Here is a 22,782-nt window from a genome sequence, read left to right on the forward strand (position 1 = left end):
CGAATGGCACTTTTACATTGCAGGAGTGCACTACAACTTCAAACCAAGTATTTGGCTAGCAGTTGCAGTGCGGCCCCATTGAACTCCAAATGCACTATTCCCAACGCATACATTCCTGTAGAAATGGCTGTGTGTATATGTGAGTGCTGAAGCAACCACTGGCTGGAACCGTGTCAAGTCAGAGCAAAAGAATGTCACAAAGGATCTTGTAAATGGGCCATAAGCTTTAATAGGCAATCACATCCTTACAGCAGATTGGAAAGTGTCGGAGCCACACAGGACCCCTTCATCAGGCATACGACACCTAATGAACTCCATGAGGAGTTAGACTGTAGCAATACAGCTGGGACAGGGCTGTAACATGCCGTGGCTGCAATGATATGCATCGCGGTTGCTGCATTTTCAACTTAGACTGCAGAGTTTCACAAGAAATGCTATAAAACAGTTTACTGTAAACTGAAAAGTACTAGTTACTTACCGGTAACTGTCTTTCTGGGAAATCTTCCAGGACGGCACACCTGAGAGATGAGAGGCTCCTCCCCACAGGAAACACAATCAACAGCTGTTTTAAGTCCACACCCTTCCCCCTGATCCTCAGTTTGTAGAGAAGTAACTCCTGAACCTGGTTCACAAGGGAAATCATTCCTCATAGGCACTCACCTTCTAGTGTTCTAAAATTTTCCCTCCTCCAACGGGTGGGAAGTAGGCCTGCCGTCCTGGAAGATTTCCCAGAAAGACAGTTACCGGTAAGTAACTAGTACTTTTCTCAAGTCATCTTCCAGGACGGCACACCTGAGAGGATAATCAAGTACCTCAGGCCTACCTTAGGGTGGGACCACTGCAAGACTCTTGGCGAACCTCGGTTCTGCAGTAAGCTTTACCTTTACTCCATATGCTTGATGAAGGTATCTTAGCTGGATCATGCGGCTGATCTGCCGGTCTACTCCACCGGTGTCCCTGCCTTCTCTGTTTCGGATGCAGGATCTAGGTGGAGTGGGCTCTTAAAGATGGAATCAGAAAACATGTTAAACTTGTAGGTTATCAATGTTGCCTGTCACACATCTACCAACAATGGCCTATTCTGCCTATAGGTGCTGTTTAGAACCACTAAAAAGATTAATCGGAGACCTGTGTTGTAAGACAAGGACACTACATTGATCCATAAGGGGGCCTGTCTTAACACAACCCTGTCCAGGGAAATAAAACTGCCAAAAAAGGGGGGCCCCTGACAGACAACCCCTTTTTGTTCATTTTTATCTTTATGTCAGCAAAGACTGAAGGGAAACCTACTTAAGGGAAATAGATTAACAAAAACTTAATCCCTGGGTTTAAGGCATGCCCAATCTATAGTTTTACTTACGCCTGAGAGCCTACTCAAGAACACTCATATTGCTACATCTAGTTTTGCTAGAAGGGCAAAATGAAGGCCATGCACCGAGCTGTAACCTATTTGGTCGGGTATACATGTTTATACTTCATCTTCAGGCCATAAAAACTCCTCTGAACCGAACTTCCTAAGTTCTTATTAAACAGGGCGATTCATTATCGCCTTCCTCCAGTGACCCATAACTCTACTGGGCTTCAACCCTAGGAAATGGCTCTGGCATCCCTGAATGTAAGGGGTCGAGGCTTTCTGACATGTGACATCTGCACCAGAACTCCTGGCCCTTTCACGGAAGAGAAGGCTGAAATACAAAAAGGTGATACATGTATTAATATCACAAATAAAAAAAAAATCATAGATTGTGGACATAGCACAATAGATTTAGACAGAAAGGACACAAGCATAGATATCAATGTTGTGTATCTGAGTGTGACTAGCTAAACCAAAATATCAAATATGGGAAGAGACCCAAATCTGAACCTCACAGTCTGGTTTTCTGATGTGCGGCCAATATGTAAGCATTAAGACACAAACACACCTTAAATGCTGCGCATTTCTGAAGTGCAGCTAGCTAGGTCATATCTGGTAAATACAGAAAGGACGGGAACCCCCTTTTACAGTGGTGTTTTACTGATGTACAGCAAAACAAGGCTATAAAGAGAAGACAGAAAGACCCAAACTTCTATGTTGCGTATTTATGACGAACTACCAAGTACAGTTATAAGACAATCCTTCCTGTTATGCAGTTCTGTAGTGCAGTTACATAGAACCAACAGAGAAAGAACACAAGCAACCTACAGCATTGTGTTTTTCTGAAGTGCCATAAGGTAAGGCAATATGAAACAGAAAGCACCAACAAGCTTCAATGTTGAGTACTTCTGCTGTGCAGCAACATAAAAACAAACAGACAGCCTTTACAGCTGCGATCTTTCTGGTCTACTGCAAAATAAGGCAATAACTCCACAATGAGTATTCCTGCAGCATTGCAAAACCTGAACCAGAAGGGACAGATAAGCTTAGGGTTCCCACACCCGTGCGACCCAACCTGCCACTTGGGACTGCAAGACGCATGAGAAGTCATACTATGGCTTCCAAAGGGTATCATTCGTAACTGTGCGACTCCAGGTCGCAGCATATCCAGCAGTCCCTGCTTACGGAACCACAGACCTCAAGATTACACAGGTCGCAGGAAAAGCAGTTTTCGGGTCGAACAAACAAGGGGTCCCCATGCTGTGGCTCCCTGGAGGAGTGCAGCCAACAACCCCCTACTGTGTATACCTAAGAAACAGCAAGGAAGATCAATGAGAAACACCACTTACTGCTGTGCCTTTCTGATATACGGACGATAAGTCAGTAAATATAGGACATACAGGACACAAACAATGTTCAATCTTTGTGTATGTCTGATGTGTAGCATATACCAATACTGAGCAGAGATGTCATTACCCTCAATGTGTCTCCCTGCTGAGCAGCAAAAACAAATCAGAAAAAGACAAACAACCTTCACTGTTGTGTCCTTTCTGATATGCAGCCAATAAGGCAGTAAACCTTCAAATTTGTATGTGTCTGATGTGCAACAACAATCTTGAATAGAGATAGCACATCCATATTCAAGTGATTTGGCATGTGACTCAACATGTCAAATCGCATGCCTAAAATTGGCAGCCATTGCCGTTAATAGCACTGTCTGAATCAGCCCGGGCCACTTTGTGGTGCTGCACTGATTACCAATGGCAGTATGTGTACTACCCCTGGCACAGGTTCAATTTTGTATTTTCCAACAAAATCAGGACCATCTGTCATCACTGCTGCCTTTCTGATAAGCAACCAATAAGGCAGTAATACAGGACCCACAGACAGACCTCAATCTTGTATATCTCTGATGTGCAATAATGTAACAGTTCTGAATAGAGATAGCACATCCATATTGAAGTGATTTGGCATGCAACTCAACATGTCAAAATCGCATGCCTAAAATCGGCAGCTATTGCCGTTAATAGCACTGTCTGAATCAGCACGTCACTTTGTGGTGCTGTACCGATTACCAAAGGCAGTATATGTACTACGCTTGCCATCAATCTTTCCTGCTGCCTTTCTGACAAGCAACCAATAAAGGCAGTAATACAGGACACAAAAACCCCACAGACAGACCCCAATCTTGTGTAGGTCTGATGTGCAGCAATATAACAATTATGAGCAGAAATGTCATCACCAGACTCAATGATGTGCGTTTCTGGCGTGCGGCACAAAACCAGAAAGTACAGACCACCTTCCCTGTTGTATTTTCTGATCTAGGATATAAAGGACACCCAACAAGCTTCAGCAGAGATGTCACAAATCTCAATGTGTACTTTAGTTGTGCCACCAAACACCCCAGCAAGGACAAACCTTCACTACTGAGGTCTACTGGTGAGCAGCCAAGAAGGAGTCATGGTGTATCCCTTTATGAAATAACCAAACAGGAGCAAATTATTTCATAGGCATAGCCTGGGCTGTAGATACTAATCCTTCACCACCAGTGAAGGAACCAATCCTAAAATGGTTGGACACCTTACTATAGTAGCTGTTGTCCTACCTTACCTCCGTAGATTGAGCAAACGCTAGCCAGCTCATACACAGGTGGGGCTGATCAGTAACTAAAGTCTCAGTGAGCCCAGCCCTAGAGACCAATATAAGACCTCTAAAAAGGGTGGTTACCAATTTAGCCTGGAGGTAAATAGCCACCTGCAGCCCTTAAAGAAGCAATCATATAGCCATCTAACTCTTGCATATGTTTGCACAGAAAAATCCTTAATCAAAGGATATAGGAAAAACGATTTATGGTAAATCGCTTTTAGATCTGTCACCGAGTGGACTGTAGCCCAAACCAACAAAAAAGGTTTTTCTTACCCCCTGCATTAAAATATAACCACAATGTAAGAGTGGAGTGGGAGGTTGGAGCTTATGAAAAGTTACCCATAGCAAGCAACCCCCAAAAGGAGGATCTGTCACAAGGGAACCCCTACTGTGCCACACAGAAGCTTGGTCCCTGCCACATTGTTGAAAGCTAGGTCAGCTTTTAAGTATCTTGGAGCAACTTTAAGCAGATTCCTAGCAGCTGGGCCAATAGGGCCAGATAACCTAGTGCACCTGCTGAGCAAGGGAGTTTACTCCTGAATCCTTCAACCATTGCACCATTAATAACTTGTTCAGTGGTATACCTGGCCAGTAAGGAACTCTTTGTTCTACCAGGTCACCCTCTTTGCTGTATTCACCCCTACTAATGTACCACAACCGGGTATGTAGGGAGAGGCTGGCAACCTACTGTTGTGATAACCACAGTGTCTCTGCTATAAGAGGAAGCTGTGGCTGGTGGTTTTTAGCAGTAGCTTCTGGGCTATTTTGTTATGGAGACCCCAGGTCCTGCACTGCACCACTCAGTAAATACAGGTGGAAGGGGAAAAAAATGCCTTACCTACCTCTTTCCCATCTGAGGTGGTTTAGGCACACTCGCTCCTCTGCACCACTTGTCCACCATACAGCATCTCTGATGTAGGAGGGAGCTGTGGCTGGTGTCTTTAGCAAAAGCTTCTGGGTAGGGATGAGCTCCGGCGTGTTCGCATGGCGCACGTGCCGAGCCCGCCAGGAAGTCGGCACGGCGCAGCGCTAATCACAAGCAGTGAGACATTTCCCGATGTGCGGCTGCAGAGATCGGGAAATGTCTCCCTGCCTGTGATTAGCGCTGCGCCGTGCCGACTTCCTGGCGGGCTCGGCACGTGCGCCATGCGAACACGCCGGAGCTCATCCTTACTTCTGGGCTATTTGAATCCAGACCCCAGGGGAGATTATCTCAAATGCCCAGAAGCCATCTGGCTGGGATTGGGGATTTTTGACTCACAGTTGTCGTCTTCCCCTTTTGCCACAGCCACCGGGCTTGCTTTTCCATCCTTATGGTCCACACGCAAGGAGGATAGCCGCCAAAGTGCCCCCCCCACAACTGCTGTCCCTTTTAGGGAGCTGCAAGGTTAGGTTGTGTCCTGCACTGTCCAGTCAGTATATACACATGGGGGGGGCAATGCCGTACATTCCTCATTCCCATGAGGTGGTTTAGGCAGACATTCACCATAGTAAACTGGTATCTCCTCGAAAGGAGGATGTGGGCGCCTGCTCCTGCTGACTCTCAGCCTTTCCTTCTGGGTAAGAACGCGGGTCGTTCAGGCGGTGCCCTCCCTTGCAGCCCACGCGAGCTAACAGGGACCCAGGAGTCAGGGGATACGATCCCCCTGGAAAGAACCGACGGCCAGCACCCCCGTCTGAACTGACGTCCGGACAGGTAAGGGGGAGAGACAGGATAAAGGCCCCTGAAGTTCTGGGGACACCACTGTACCCAGGGGCCTTCAGCTCTCAGGGGGGCTTTCCTAGTTTCTGCTGCCCCCCCTGAGGAAAGGATAGGGGAACCCCCCGGGAAGGATAAATATATCCCGCCAGACCCAGAGGCTTCCCAGGCATTTGGTCCGGCTCCCAGGGGGAGACCACCAGCCCCAGGCTTCGGTCATTTGGAAAAAAACAAACAGTTTCGCCGTGTAGGGAGAAACACAATCAAAAACTGAGGATCAGGGGGAAGGGTGTGGACTTAAAACAGCTGTTGATTGATTGTGTTTCCTGTGGGGAGGAGCCTCTCATCTCTCAGGTGTGCCGTCCTGGAAGATGACTTGAGAAATAAAAGTTTACGATGCTCAGAGTCTGTTTTTAGTGGGCCGCATAAAATCAGATGCCGGCGGGTGTCAGCAAGACAAGTCCGCTGACATATGCCACTTTATAGAGAACAATGGGTGGTCCGATTGGGTCCAGCTTTCAGCTAGATCCAATCGGACCACCCATTGTTCTCTATGGTCCGCTGGTGTAAAAGGGGACTTACAGTGCAGGACTCCTAGGCCTGCATTGTACCTAAAGCGTTAAAGAGAGCTTACAAGTTATGGACCAGAGAAGAGAAGCAGCTTAGAGAATTGGTCATGCAGCTAGAAATAGTGTCCCCTTGTCCTCCAACGACATCAAAGGGAATACACCCTACACCAAGTTCACTATATGGACCACTTATGAATTTTTACATGATGATCACATCCTCTAACTACTTGACCTTCAGAAGGTTTTACCCCTTCACGACCAGGCCATTGTTTGCTATTCAGCACTGCGCTAACTTTTTTTTTTTTTTTTTTTTAACACTTTGCTGTTAGTGATATTTACTGTAACAATGTTTTAAACTGTTATAAATTCATAACAGCTGTCATTACTATTGTGTGCTGTGATTGGTCCTCAGCTACCACATGGAATAGGGTGTTGAGATTGGCCCCATGCAACGCTGTACCCAAACAAAAAAATGTATATAATTTTTTTATTACATTAAAGTGGATGTAAACCTGAATTTTTTTTTTTTTTTTTGTCATAATGTAGAGTATAAGATTTCCTATCATTTGAGCCCAGTCTTGCCACAAAGAGTTAATCCAGCTCTGAGCAATCCTCTTTTATTGTTCAGTGAGATAAAACTTGACAAATAGAAAAACTTTGTCAAATCCTCCCCCTTGTTGTGAGTGACAGGTGATTTACATATCTCGTGCACTAGCCTAAGACACGCAGTATTTTTTAATTCCCTCCCACTCCTTTCTTCGGCAGCTCTGCAAGGATTGGCTGTTCCACACCTCAGCATGATTTGGCATGCTGAAGTCATGTGGTCTTTTCACTGGATGTTAGAGATCATAGCAGAAGTTGACAAGGGGAGTGTAGAGGTGAGCGGGGAGTCTACTGACATCACAACTCCACCCACCGAGCTCCAGACAACAGACCCACCCACAGAATATGCAGTTTTTCAGCTCTCATAACAGACAGAGGGGAGACATTTGACAGGTAAAGATACATGCAGGAGGCATGTATATCCTTATAGATAACCCCTATGGCAGTAGTTTAGAAAGGATGACATTGGGTTTACATCCACTTTAATGAAAAAAACTGACAATATAAAAAAAACATAAAACATCCAGGGGTGTGGATTTTTAAATAAATAAACACAACAATTGTCCAAAGAACTAAAATCGGGTCCCAATCTACTTGTCCTGATAAAAAAAAAAAAAAATTTTAACAACTCCTTGCCCGTCTCTAGCAGCGCACCCGGGACTAGCAGGGAGGGGAGAGACTCTGCAGTGTGACAAGCACTGTCTGATTGCTCGCCAGGAAAGGGGAGTTTCAGACTCAGCAAAAGTGCATCTGCTGAGCGAGTAGATGAGGCACCAATTAGAAGAAAAAAAAAAAAAAAAAAACTATTCCTCCAGGTTACCCTTGCACACGGAAGCACTTGGGTGCTCAGTACAAGCGCATGCTGAGAAGCCAAATCCAGCTCAGGTGTACCATGAAGATGTGTATCCCGTGAAGACTTGTTGTATGCCCTGCAGCAACTACGCATGCACCAGGATCAGGGAAAACAAGCTGCGCTAAAGCCGAAGAGGTACTTGAAGTCACTTAAAGTGGTTGGAAAAAAAAAAAAAAAATAAAAAAAACACACAACACACCACACACACACCCACCCCCCTTATACTTGCCTCCTCTGTGTAGTTAATTTTGCACAGAGCAGCCTGGATCCTCCTCTTCTCCCGTCTCTCTTCGGTGCTCCTGGCCCCTCCCTCCAAACAACTTGCCATGTTGGCACCCGAGCAGAGTCACAACTCCCTGTGTCCATTCAGACACAGAGCCCTGACCCAGCCTCGACCCCTCTCCCAATTGGCCAACTGACTTTGACAGCCGCAGGAGCCAGTGGTGCCACTGCTTTGTCTCAGCCAATCAGGAGGAGAGTCCCAGACAGCTAAGACACTCGTGAACATCGCTGGAGAGAGATGGGGCTCAGGTAAGCAATTAGGGGGTGCTTGGGAGGCTGCTACACAGGTTTTTTTTTTTATCTTAGGGCCGGTTCACACCACTAAAAACCCACTCCAGATCCGTTCCAGATGTGTTTCTGCATGTGTGTTTTTGGATGCATTCCAGGTGCTTTTTTTAACTATACTAGGGTCCAGTGCATTTTACTGCGTTCCAGTACAGTCCAGGAAAAATGCCTCGAAATGACTGCACTGGTGAGAACTATGCCATTGGAAACCATATAACCTACTTTTCATGCGTTTTTGATGCAGAACAAAAAACGCACTGGACTGCATGTGGTGTGAACTGGCCCTTAATGCATTAAGATGAAAAACCTTCTGCCTTTACTCCTTTAACTCCTTACATGCTGGACTACAACACAGGCTTGGGGTGCTACAGCCACTGAAATCCTGTATTCCCGGGGATTGGCATGGTTAAGAATAATGACCCATGCGTGTGTCCCCGCGCTTCTGAATCCTGACAGTGCCCGAGCTTCTGAATCCTGACCATTAATGCAGGCACATTGTCGTCTGGCATGTAAGGCGTTAAGTGACTTAGCTCAGCACTCTGCTTGTTTTCCCTGATTCTGGCACAGCTACTGCAAGGGATACAGATCTTCACTATACACTGGATAATCTTGTTCCACCTTATTTCAGTATTATCAAAGTTTTATTTTTAAATTTTGTATTTTCATTTTATTTTCACAAATGAAGAGAAAAGTAAAAAAACAAAAAACCTACAAGTCACTCATCTCCAGGTCTTGTGATGGTGCTCAGTAACAGCTGTAATGTCACAGCGCTACAGGCAGGCTGGAGTCTCCTCCAGGGTAAAAAAAAAAAAGAAAAGAAAGGGAAGCAGTCAAGCTGGGACGGGGAGGAGTGCGCTAATTGGGCAGGGCAGGGGCACATGACGTTCGAAGGCTCCAAGCTGTAGTTCTTGGCTTCGTGGAAGGCTAGGTTGCGCTGCTGGCAGCTGCTTGTCAGCATTGTGTCCAGGAAGGAGAAAAAAAGGAAGCGAAATGCAGGAGTAGCCGGGACTGAATTGGGGTAGCAGCATAGATGAGTGAAGAGCTCGCTGAATCTGGTGTAGCATAAAGATCTGTTCATGCTATACTGGGCTGCTTGCCCAGTACTAGCAGGGCTAAATGTAAAACAAACCACCTGCCTGGCGCCTGGAACTGCATGTCCCAGGCATCGGGTTATAGGAATTGCGCATCCCCAATATTAAAAAAAAAAAAAAAAACCCCACACACACACAATCAAATTTAGACCAAAATGTATAAATTCCTCATGTTTTTGGAGAAAAAATCCTAATAAGTGTATACTGATTGGTTTGCGTGAAAGTTATATAATCTCCAATTATGGTATATATACTGAACGCATGCGCCAGTCATGTCATTGGCTACATGTAATGTAAATATCTCCTAAACGGTACACATATAGGAGATATATAAGGAGATTATATATATATATATACACACACACATACACACACTACCTATAGGTAAGCCTTAGGGCCCTTTCACACCGGTGGACTCTGCTTTGCTCAGCAGGGGAAATCGATCCACTGAACCCACTGAGCAGGCAGATGACAGGTCCGTCTCCGCTCACTGTGCTGAGACAGAACTGTCGAGTCCCGCTCTCTATGGCGAGATCAGATGAAAACGGCAGGCGGTCCGTTTTCATCCGCTTCGCCAGACAGATGGAAAATAGGGTCTCCAGCCATCTGGATTTCACGGATCGGATAGCAGCGGACAGGTCAGCTGACATCTGCCTCTCCGTAGGAGTGAATGGAGGCTCCGATCAGTTTCGCCTGAAAATCTGACAAGCGGACCTGATCGGAAAGCCTGTGTGAAAGGGGCTATATTATAGGCTTACCTATTAGGTACATGTCAGCAAAGGAAGTTCCTTCCTCTTTAACCGCTTGCCCCCCGCCGGTCGTCATATGACGGCCAGGCGGCACGGCTCTTGTTCTGGGTGTCATATGACATCCGTGCAATTGCGTGCGCGCAGCCTGCTTGCCACCAAGGGGGGAGAACAGCCATTAGGCATGGCCGTTTAACCACGTGATCGGCCGTGATGAAGTCACGGGCGATCCCAGATGGTACCGCGCAATGTCGGGGACACTGCTCGTCACTGACGCTGGTAAACAGCCATTGGCCGGCGGCTGTTTACCACGTGATCGGCTGTGATCCTTTCACAGCCGATCACTAAAATGTAAACAGCGTGGTAACGAGATGTTACCAGGTTCTCCTCCTCACACACCAATCGTGTGTGAGAAGGAGATTGCGGTAACATCTTGTTACCGTCCACAGTGTACACCAACACACACCAATTGCCCCCCCCATAAAGAGGACCTGTCAGCAGCCCATCAGAGTACCCGTCACCAGCCCATCAGAGTACCCGTCAAAACCTAATTTTGCCACCCCCTTGGCTCCACCCTCTTTTTCCTGCCCATGTATACCCCACCTTTAATAAAGCGCCCATCAATGAATGTTTGCTTGTTTCCATTCATTCGGGAGTTGGGACACAGACACAGTCCTCCGCTGACACTATGTGCGAATGGAACGGCGGCTGCCTGCTGATGCTGAGACTTAGTTGCTTGCTGCAGAGAGAAGAGAGTAGGAACACCAGTGGCCGGGCGCCCTAGGCGGCTGCCTAGTTTTCCTAGTGGTAGCATCGGCCCTGCGTATGCTGTGTGTGAGAAATAACCTGATAATATGACAATTTTGTAAAAAAAAAAAATAATAATAATAATAATAATAATAATAATAATAATAATAATAATAATAAAATATATATATATATATTTTATTATTATTAAAAAATATATATCTTCATTTTGCAAAGAATTGTGGGAAAAAAATACAACTAAAAAAAAAAACCCTCACCATGCTACTTAATACCTTGGAATGTCTACTTTCTAAAAAGGGGTCATTTGGGGGGGTAGTTGTACTTTCCTGACTTGTTAGTGTCAGTTTTCAGTGATTGGCACCATAGGTTGTGGACTCTAACTTTCACAAAGACCAAATAATATACACCGATTTGGGTTATTTTACCAAAGATATGTAGCAGTATAAATTATGGCCAAAATTTATGAAGCAAAATTACTAATTTGCAAAATTTAGAAAAAGGCATTTTTTTGCCACAAAATTTACGATCTTTTTTTATAGCACAAAAAAAAAACAAAAATAAAAATAAAAAAAAACAAAAAACAAAAAACAAAACAAAACCAAAAACCCCACTAGTGATTAAATACCACCAAAAGAAAGCTCTATTTGTGTGAAAAAAGGATGCAAATTTCATATGGGTACAGTGTTACATGAGTAATTGTCAAAGTGTGAGCGCTGAAAGCTGAAAATTGGTCTGGGCAGGAAGGGGGTGTAAGTGCACTGTATTAAGGTGGTTAAGTAATTTTCTAGGATAACAATGCAGATTTTTTAACATTTGAAAACTAGCTCTGGTAGGAAAGTGTTGAAAGCAAGATATAGGTTGTAACCAAAAGCGAGAACCGCGGCGAACATATCCATGGAGATCTCGTGCATCGCTGGGCTTATGTTTCATTTATTAAACCAGTTCCCTCAGCACTAGCTGTGGTAAAATAGCTTTAAATAAAGGATATGGCACTTACCCTCGCCTGTGGCATACATCTTGTCTTCATATGGAGTCTCTGTGTATTCCAGCAACATTCGAATGGCGTGAGCCAACTAGACACAGTAATAAAGAAAGAGGTCAGCCAAAAGCTCTGCTCAGTAATCCCTCATACACCTTCTATCACCTCAGTACTACTCAGCCTTTCTCACCCCTCGAATATCCCAATAGCCCAGAATCATCATCTTCAACTTCTCTCTGCACCGCACAGCTACACACTGAGCCTTCCAACTACTCCCCGGCCAGTAACACGACGCCCAAGTTATGTGATCTGTAACATTTCACCCAATAGGGAGCCGACATGCTGCAACACACCCCCCTGGCCTCCCCTCCTTTCTGAACTGGAGAGGAATAAAGAGCCAGGGTGTAGAAGTACTACTCCAGCCACATCCCTCTGCTTCCTTGTCTATAGATTTATACTGAGAGTAGAGGAGGTGGGAGCTATGTGTGATAGGAATGATTGTTACAAAATCGACTTTACCACCTAAACTGTTTATGCTGCATTAAACTTTTTATCCAAATTCTAGATGACTGCATTTTTCTCTTTTGAAAAGCCATCAGCTGTAGTTTCTACTGCCCTCTGTAAAGTATTTGGGGAGGATCGCTTTTCAGAGGCCAGCAGAGCAGGTGTTCACAAGGTGATCATACCATCACCAAAACACATGTTTTTTCTGTTTGTTTTTTCACCCAGCCTAATGGGGATTTTTTTTTTTTCCAACTTTCTTTTTATTGTCAATATTTTTTAATTACAAATTATAAAAAAGAAAAAACAACACACACTCAAATACAAAAAAAAAAAAAAAAGTGAGCATAATGTCATAGCAAAACAGGTCAATACATAGCTATTTTTAGGCTTCAAGCGGAAATCCACCCAAAAGTGGAACTTCCGCTTTAAGTACTCCTCGCCCCCTGACATGTCACAATTGGCATGTCATTTTTTTTGGGGGGGGGGGGGGTGGAGTGGATACCTGGATTTGAGAGGGACTTCCTGTTCCTTTTCCTCCTTCCGTCTTCTCAGCCACCTAGGCGACTCCTCCTCTCCCCCTAGGTGACCCCTCCCTCCCTGCAATCTTCTGGGACACGTCACAGGTCCAAGAAAATTGTCTGGCCACTGATAGAGTGCAGCGTGACTCGCGCATGCGCAGTGCACGCCCGGCTGTGAAGCCGCAAGCTGTTACAGCCGGGTGCGAACACCTACAATCCCGGCGCCTCTGAGAGGAGCAAGGCTTCAGGTGACCGCATTGCTGGACCGTGGGACAGGTGAGTGTCTGTTTATTAAAAGTCAACACCTAGAATTTTTGTACCTGCTGACTTTTAATAAACTTAGAGTGGTTGTAAACCCCCCCCAAAAAAAATCCTGCAAGACAAAAGGTATAATGAGCTAGTATGCATCGCTTCCGGAGTTACTTCCAGGTATTGCGGGCTCCGGTGCTGTGCTTGGTCGGAGCCGCGATGAGGCATGCGCGTGGGAGCCGCCAGTAACGGCACGATCTAACTGAAGCAACGGCACGTACATGCTTCAGTGCGCATGTGCCGATGATGTCAGCACATGCAAATACAGGGATATCTCCTAAACCGTTCAGGTTTAGGAGATATCCAGGGTAGCTACAGGTAAGCCTTATAATAAGCTTACCTGTAGCAAAAAGTGTGTTGTAAGGGTTTACAAGCACTTTAACAACCAGTGGAACTCCGCCTTAATGTACACAGGACATTTTTTACAAGCTCTCCCTAATGATTTAACTTGACAGATAGTAACAGACGTTTAAAAACGTCCGTTTTGCCGCGTTTACATGCCACGTTTAGCCGCGTTTGCATTTAGAAGCGTTTTTATTTTATTTTTTTCAAATAGTCAAAAATTAAAAACGCATGTAAATGAAATGCGGCTAAACGTGAGTTATCGCGTTTACAGGCTGTTACAGGCGTTTGGCGTTTCAAATGCCTCTGAACATCCGTCCTAAACACATTTTTTTGCTTTCCAAAAAATGCTTCTAAACTCAACTGCCTAGAAAGGACTATAAACAACCCTGTGTACATGTACTGATAAGATAACATAGAGGAGAATCCAGGGGCAGCTGAAAAAAATACCCAACTACTCCTAATGCCGCGTACACACAAGCGGACTTTAAGGCAGACTTTGTCCTGCGGACTTTTCAACGGACTTTACGATGGACTTTCCGAATGAACGGACTTGCCTACACACAATCAACCAAAGTCTGACGGATTCGTACGTGATGACGTACGACCGGACTAAAATAAGGAAGTTCATAGCCAATAGCCAATAGCAGCCCTAGCGTGGGTTTTTGTCCGTAGGACTAGCATACAGACAAGTGGATTTTTCGACTGGACTCAAGTCAGTCGAAAAGATTTGAAACATGTTTCGTTTCTAGGTCCATCGAACTTTTGGGGAAAAAAAGTCCGCTGGAGCCCACACACGATCGAATTGTCAGATGGACTCCGGTCCGTCGAACCAAGTATGCCGTAAAGCCCGGTCGTGTGTACACGGCATAAGGTTTCATGTACACGGGACATTTTTACAACCTCTCCTGAACAATTTAACTTGACAGATAGTAGCCCACGTTTAACCAATTGACCACTGGACACTTCGGTGCTCTCACATTTTAAATGACAATTACTCAGTCATGTAACCATGGGCGTCCGCAGAACTTTTCTGGGGGGGGGGGCGCTTCGGCAGCAGTGATACACAGTCGTATTTAACCCTTTCTTCGACCACTAGCGGGGGTTAAAAGCGCCCTGCTAGCGGCCGAATAGCACCGCTAAAACGATGGTAAAGCGCCGCTAAAACTAGTGATGCTTTACCGATAATGTGGCCAGATGGTAGTGTGAAATAGCATTGGGATAATTCAGCTTCACTCCATGCCCATATACATATAGCCTAGAGAATGTACATCTTTCTATTTGCAATGTATTGCAATACTTCTGTTGTGCCCATATTTTGATCTTTATGAAAACAGTCTATACTGTATTGGTTGTTTTCATCAAGATCAAAATATGGCCACAACAGATGTCTTGCAATATAGAAAGATGTACATTCTCTAGGCTATATTTATATGGGCATCATGGACTGGTATGCTTGAGAGACTGAGTAACTTCCATACAAAGTGAAGATGATTTTATAACACACAACACAAATATATTTTTCCAGCAATAGCGCAGCTGTACAACTTTCCAAGCAATATATATATATATATATATTCTCCTCCTAACTGGCACAGTGGCACTGCAGCGCTGTTACCTGTGGTTCTTCAGTGATGAGTTAGCACTGGCAGCGTATTCTCTCTCGGTCACTGCACGCACCTGTGGGAGGAGCCAGCGCCACTCCGGCCGAATCGGCATAGCGATATTACACAGGCAGGCTGAGGCACCCAATCACGTTCTGGAACAGCCGAGATGTCGAGCACAGGCCCAAGCGGCAGTCAGAGCCAATCTGATGATTGGGCCGGGGGTGAGGGAGGGAGGGACGGATGTCTGTATCAATCTGTTATAAGTCTGAACAGACCGAGAGCAGCCCCAGGCCAGCAGACATAGAAAAAAAGTGCACGGCTGCCGCGGACACGGCCGCAGCGGCCATTGCGTTACACAGGGCAACTGTCTTCACTCTTCAACACCTTCTTATAGAAGTCGACTGATATGGGTTATTCTCTGGCAGGTGGCACGTCTGCTGGCCTGGGGCTGCTCAGACCTATCACAGATTGATACAGACATCCGTCCCTCCCTCCCTCACCCCCCAGCCCGATCATCAGGCTCTGATATATGATGCCAATTTTTGCGGCCGATATTTTAGGCCGTTTTTTTTTTTTTTGGCAGGCGGCACTGGCAGGCACTGACAGGTGGCACTGGCACATGGTACTGGTTGGCACTGACAGGTGACACTGACAAGTGGCACTGGTTGGCACTGGCAGGGGGCACTGACAGGTGGCACTGGTTGGCACTGATTGGCAGGTGGCACTAATTGGCACTAATTGGCACTGACAGGTGGCACTGGATGGCACTGATTGGCACGTGGCACTTACAGGTGGCACTGGCAGGTGGCACTGGCAAGTGGCACCGATTGGCACTGACAGGTGGCACTGGCTGGCACTGATTGGCAGGTGGCACTAATTGGCACTGGCAGGTGGCACTAATTTTCACTGGCAGGTGGCACTGGATGGCACTAATTGGCACTGGCAGGTGGCACTGGTTGGCACTGGCAGATGGCACTGACAGATGGCACTGGATGGCACTGATTGGCACTGGCAGGTGGCACTGACAGGTGGTACTGGCAGGCAATGATTGGCACTGGCAGGTGGCACTGGTTGGCACTGGCAAGTGGCACTGGATGGCACTGGCAAGTGGCACTGGCAGGTGGCACTGACAGATGACACTGATTGGCACTGACAGGTGGCATTGGTTGGCAGGTGGCACTGGCAGGCACTGATTGGCATTGGCACATGGCACTGGCAGGTGGCACTGGTTGGCAGGTGGCAGGTGGCACTGGCAGGAACTAGTTGGCATGGAGAGAGGGGAGCTGACAAATTCAGCGTGATGTCGGAGGTGGGCGGGACCCAGCAGCTATCAGCCAATGATTGAGCTGTTTAAGAAAGGGGCGGGGCCCCATACACGTAGCGGCCCACCCAGATCCCATCCCTTTGGCTGGTGTTGGATAGCTGGGTCTCCTCTCTCCATACAGTTTCACACACCGCGGCGCTGCTCTTCCAACAGCGATATATCGGTCAACCTCTACCTTCTTATGATTTCGGGGGGGGGGGGGGGCAATTGCTCCCCCCTTGCCCTATGCTGCGGATGCCGATGCATGCAACATTGTGCTTATATGAAGTTTTTGTCCTTTTTTTTCACACAAATAGAGGTTTCTTTTGGTGGTATTTAATCACCGCTGGGTTTTTTATTTTTTGCGCTATAAAAGAAAAAAGACCGAAAATTCTGTAAAAAATGAATTTTTCTTCTTTTCTGTTATAAAATTCTGCAAATTAGTAATTTGTCTTCATAAATTTTGGGCAAAATTTATACTACTACATATCTTTGGTAAAAATAACCCAAATTGGTGTAAATTATTTGGTCTTTGTGAAAGTTATAGAGTCCACAAGCTATGGCGCCAATCTCTGAAAATTGATCACACCTGAAGTACTGTCAGCCTATCTCATTTTTTGAGACACTAAAAAGCCAGGAAAGTACAAATACCCCCCAAATGACCCCTTTTTGGAAAGTAGACATTCCAAGGTATTTAGTAAGAGGCATGGTGAGTTTTTTGAAGTTGTAATTTTTTTTCCCACAATTCTTTGCAAAATCAAGATTTTTTTTTCTTTTTTTTTCTTTTTTTCACAAAATTGTTATATTAGCTGGTTATTTCTCACACACAGCATATGCATAGCACAAAGTACACCCCAAAACACATTCTACTAGTCCTCCTGAGTATGGCAATACCACATGTGTGAGACTTTTACACAGCGTGGCCACATACAGAGGCGCAACATACAGGAAGCACCGCCAGGCGTTCTAGGGGCATAAATTGCACATCTAATTTCTTGACCACCTCTTACACTTTTAAAGCACTAGGACAATGGAAACGCCCCAAAAAGGACCCAATTTTTGAAAGAAAACAACCCAATGTATAATCTATGAGGCATAATGAGTCTTTTGAACATGTCATTTAGTGCCAATTAGTGCCAACTGCCAATCAGTGCCAACCAGTGCCACTTGCCAGTGCCACCTGCCAGTGCCAATCAGTGCCATCTGCCAGTGCCACTTGCTAGTGTCACCTGTCAGTGCCAATCAGTGGCTGCCAGTTCCAGCTCTCAGTGCCACCTGCCAGTGCCATCTGCCAGTGCCAACCAGTGCCACCTGTCATTGCCAATCAGTGCCATCTGCCAGTGTCACCTGTCAGTGCCACCTGCCAGTGCCAATCAGTGGCTGCCAGTGCCACCTGTCAGTGCCACCTGCCAGTGCCATCCAGTGCCACCTGCCAGTGCCAATTAGTGCCACCTGCCAATCAGTGCCAACCATTGCCACTTGCCAGTGTCATCTGTCAGTGCCACCTGCCAGTGCCAACCAGTTACATCTGCCAGTGCCACCTGTCAGTGCCTGCCAGTGCCACCTGCCAAAAAAAAAAAAAATCGGCCCAAAATATTGGCCGCAAAAATCGGCATCATATATCGGCCATCAGCCGCCCCGATTTCTAAATATCAGCATCGGCCAGAGAAAAACCCATATCGGTTGACCCCTATAAGAAGGTGTCGAAGAGTGAAGACATTTGCCCTGTGTAACACAATGGCCGCTGCGGCAGCCGTGGACTTTTTTTCTACGTCTGCTGGCCTGGGGCTGCTCTCGGTCTGTTCCGACTTATCACAGATTGATACAGACATCTGCGCTGCGCTATTGCTGGAAAAATATATTTGTGTTGTGTGTTATAAAATCATCTTCACTTTGTATGGAAGTTACTCAGTCTCTCAGGCATACCAGTCCATGATGCCCATATAAATATAGCCTAGAGAATGTACATCTTTCTATATTGCAAGACATCTGTTGTGGCCATATTTTGATCTTGATGAAAACAATCAATACAGTATAGACTGTTTTCATAAAGATCAAAATATGGGCACAACAGATGTATTGCAATACATTGCAAATAGAAAGATGTACATTCTCTAGGCTATATGTATATGGGCATGGAGTGAAGCTGAATTATCCCAATGCTATTTCACACTGCCATCTGGCCGCGTTATCGGTAAAGCATCACTAGTTTTAGCGGCGCTTTACCATCGTTTTAGCGGCACTATTTGGCCACTAGCAGGGCGCTTTAACCCCCCGCTAGTGGTCGAAGAAAGGGTTAAATGCGACTGTGTATTGCCGCTGCCAAAGCACAGAAAAGATGAAGAAAAAAGTTCTGCGGACACCCGAGGCTGAGTATTGCTGGGTATGGCTGGGTATGACTGAGTACAACTGAGTATTGCTGGGTATGGCTGGGTATGACTGAGTATTGCTAGGTATGGCTGGGTATGGCTGAGTACGACTGAGTACGACTGGGTATTGCTGGGTATGGCTGAGTATGGCTGGGTATGGCTGAGTATGGCTGGGTATGGCTGAGTATTGCTGGGTACGACTGAGTACGGCTGGGTACGAATGAGTACGGCTGGGTACGACTGAGTACGGCTGGGTACGACTGAGTATTGCTGGGTATGGCCGAGTACGGCCGAGTACCTTGATCCGTGATGCGCCAGGTCCTCTGGACCTGGCGGTCATGGATGTTCCAGGGGGCGCGCGAAAGCAAGATTCTGGGAGGATGTCCACGCTGTAGCCATCTTTCGGCTATGGCCCAGTAGGCAAGTGGTTAAAAACTTCCGTTTTGCTGCGTTTTCATGCCGCATTTGTTTTTTGTTTTTTCAAAATACCCAAAAATGAAAAAACGCCTGTAAATGAAATGCAGCTAAACACGAGTTACCGTGTTTAGCCACGTTTAGAAGCGTATGGTGCTTGAAATGCCTCTAAACTCAGCTTCTGAACCCATTTTTTTTTTGCGTTCCAAAAAAAGCCTCTAAACTCAACTGCCAAGAAACGACTGTAAATGACCCTGTGTACATGTACTGATAAGATAACATAGAGGAGAGTTCAGGAGCAGTTAAAAAAAATGCTGAACTGCTCCTAAACGTCCATTTAGCAGCAGCAGTGTACATGAAGCTACACCTTGCCACCATATATATATCTTCATTTTAGGTTCACAAATGCATATATGAAATAATGGGTTTTAGATAATATTGTGCCGCATGTCTGCCCAGCTCTCCTTAAAACCTTTCCTCCTGGCACGGCAGTAGCGTTTTGGCAGAAAAAAACACTTGTGCATGTAAACATGTCTAGACACGTTTATTCTGGGCACTGAAATGATGCTCAAGCACGTGACGCAGGCAGCGACAACACGCATTTACACGCGTCAATCGTATTTTCTGCCAAAACTCTGCTGCACCTGGACACACTGGCAGTGGATTTCTTCCTCCAAACGCCTATGTGTGTATGAACACAAAGGCTAACATGGAGGAGCGTTTAGAGGCAGAAAAAATAAACACCAGACACTCCTAAGGCCCAGTTCACACCAGCTTTAAAAGCAGGAGTCTGGGGCACGTTTTTTAAGTGTAAGTTCACCTTTACAGAAAATCTGTAAGTTGAACTTACACTGGACCCCCTCCCCATCACACCCCTTCCCGCAGTACCTGAGGCCAGCAATCTTCCGCACTGACACATCATATTTCTGATCAGCGCTGACAAATCAGAATGCCTCTTATATGTACCTTTAGGAGATATATTTAGGTGATTAAACCATTCTGATCCCCAGACCGGTAAAGCGTCTTTACGATGTGTCAATGCGGGAGATCGCCGGCTTCAGGTACAGTGGGACCGGGTGTGATGGTGAGGGGATCCAGTTTAAGTTCACCTTACAGATTTTTCTGTAAGGCCCCTTTCACACTGGGGCATCGGCGGTAAAGCGCCGCTATCTTTACCTTCGTATTTGCGGGGCTATTCGGCCGCTAGCGGGGTGCTTTTAACCCCCGCTAGTGGCCGAAAAAGGGTTAAAACCACCCGCAAAGCGCTGCTGCAGCAGCGCTTTGCCGGCGGTATAGCCACACTGTCCCATTGATTTCATTGGGCAGCAGCGGTGGAGGAGCGGTGTATACACCGCTCCTTCACCGGTCCAAAGATGCTCCTAGCAGGATTTGTTTAACGTCCTGCCAGCGCACCGCTCCAGTGTGAAAGCCCTCGGGCTTTCACACTGAAGAGATAGGACCAGCTCTTTCAGGGCACTTTGCAGGCGCTATTTTTAGCGCTGCAGCGCCTGCAAAGCGCCCCAGTGTGAAAGGGGTCAAAAAGGTGAACTTACCCTTTAACTCTCCTCAAACTCCTAGTAAAGCAGTCTGCAACTGATAAGGCTGCTTTCACACTGAGGAGTTTTTCAAGCACTTTTGCATTAAAAAAAAAAGCATGTGAAAAGCTGAGGAAAAATGCTTCCTTTAAAATCAATGAATGTGTTCACACTGTGGTGGTGGGATTCTGTTGCGGTGAAAAAAACCTGCTTGCAGCATTTTTGGAGCATGTTTGGGGAGTTAAAAAAAGCTGCTCCAAAAACGCACCTTCCCACTGAAGGCAATGGGAAACATGCTAAAAATGCAGCAAAAACGCACACCCGCGATGTGTTTTTGGTCATCTCCTTTAAAGAATGCACCACAAATGCGGTAAAATCACAGCAAAAAAGTATATGCGTTTTTTCAGCAGATCAGTGTGAAAGTAGTCTTATATGGACAGCACACAGCACTGTTTACATTTACAAAATATGAAGTGTTTGTGTCGCGTCACGTCACTGCTCATCAAAAATGAAACTTCATGTTTAACATTCATTTCTATGGTAACGCACCATAAACGTGCCAACATGCATTTGCAGCGTATTTCTGATGTGCTTTTGTCTTGTTTAAAACAAAAAAGGCATCTGGGGTGCGTTTTAAACCTGTAATGCACGTCAAAGGGTGTTTGGGGAGTGTTTTTAATGTGCAAACTAAACATGCATCAAACTCAACAAAACAACTCACATTAACGCTATAGAGTCAGTATTTGGAGCAAGTGTGAACAAGGCCTAAAAGCAGTGTTTTTAAAGCTCAGTGTGTATGAGGCCTAATTGTTTGGCTTTCTGTTGCAGCACGGCCCTACTGACTTCAAAAGACACATTTGACAGGCAGTGTCACCCAGTAGCGGCTGCTACATTAGGAGCGCAGGGGCGCTGCCCCCCTAATCCATGCACTAGGCCCCTAATGTACATGCAGGATGCCAGATGCATGGATTTCAATGTTTTTTTTTTTTTTTTAAGCACATGATTAGAGCCTGAGGCTCTAATTGGCTTTAAAAAAAAAAAAAAAGGTGAGCACTGCGCTCTGGGCCCACCCAGTTGTGCAATATTGCCGAATTAATATTTGCTAATGTCTTCCTGCTTCTCCTCCCGGCCAAAAAGGAAGCGGGTCCTAAGAACTGATGGCCAGGGAGTCTTAGGACTCTGGACCCTGGCCAATCGGGTCCCAGGACCCACTTCCTGTTCAGCTGGTAGGAGAAGTAATGCCTGTTCGGCCAAGAGGAGAAGCAACGGCCCCGGCTCTTACAACGGCAAGCTGGAGCAAGGAGCAGCAGGTGGAGGGGCAGCAACAGCCTCTTTAAGCTTCCAGGAGCCCTACCCCAGATCCAGCATTACCTCGTCATCAGCCTCCTAAGGTAAGGCCACTGATCGCCGCCTTCCTGTCTATCTCCCACGGGGGGGGGGGGGGGGGGGGGGGGTTGTAGTGCGAACGAGTGGGCCAAGTTTGTTTGCCACTCCACCCCCCAAATATTGAACACCAGCCACCACTGGTGTCACCTGTCAAACTTGGCTTGCCAACTTAAACTTGCCACACATGAAAAGCAAGCCATAGCATGTGTACAGTGTTAAAGCGGAGTTCCGCCGAAAAAAAAAAATACTGCAGCTGCTGACTTTTAAAATAAGGACACTTACCTGTCCAGGGCACCCACGATGTTCTCACCCGAAGCTGACCCATCCCTCGGCTCCCAGCGCTGGCATCTTCAGTAAGGGAATCAGGAAGTGAAGCCTAGCAGCTTCACAGCCTGGTTCCCTACTGCGCATGAGCGAGTCACGCTGCATGTCCTGACTGGTCCCTGCTGTCTTCTGGGACCTGTTTGCCCCCCAGAAGACAGCGGGGGGGGGGGGGGAACGGAGGAGGGGCAGGACATGGCGTAGATAGCCACAGATTCTGCAGCGATCTATCGCCGGAAGTGGGAGCAAATACCTGTATTAGACATTATATTGTACATTAGATTGTATTGGGGGGGGGA

General features: G+C 46.3%; 1 protein-coding gene across 2 annotated transcripts in view; it reads right to left on the minus strand.

Moving 5' to 3' along the window:
• LOC141128541 (glutathione S-transferase Mu 5-like) overlaps positions 1 to 12,219 on the minus strand; it is a 63,042-nt gene extending 50,823 nt beyond the window's left edge. For both annotated transcript variants that reach the window (XM_073615887.1, XM_073615886.1), the window contains exons 1-2: positions 12,066 to 12,219; positions 11,894 to 11,969 (exon numbers count right to left, since the gene is read on the minus strand). In XM_073615887.1, coding sequence (XP_073471988.1) covers positions 11,894 to 11,969; positions 12,066 to 12,098 — 109 coding nt within the window. In that variant the 5' untranslated portion in view covers positions 12,099 to 12,219. The remainder of the gene's footprint in view (positions 1 to 11,893; positions 11,970 to 12,065) is intronic.
• Positions 12,220 to 22,782: the final 10,563 nt, after the last annotated feature.

This window comes from Aquarana catesbeiana, linkage group LG02 (assembly GCF_042186555.1).
Source record: "Aquarana catesbeiana isolate 2022-GZ linkage group LG02, ASM4218655v1, whole genome shotgun sequence".
Lineage (NCBI taxonomy): Eukaryota > Metazoa > Chordata > Amphibia > Anura > Ranidae > Aquarana > Aquarana catesbeiana.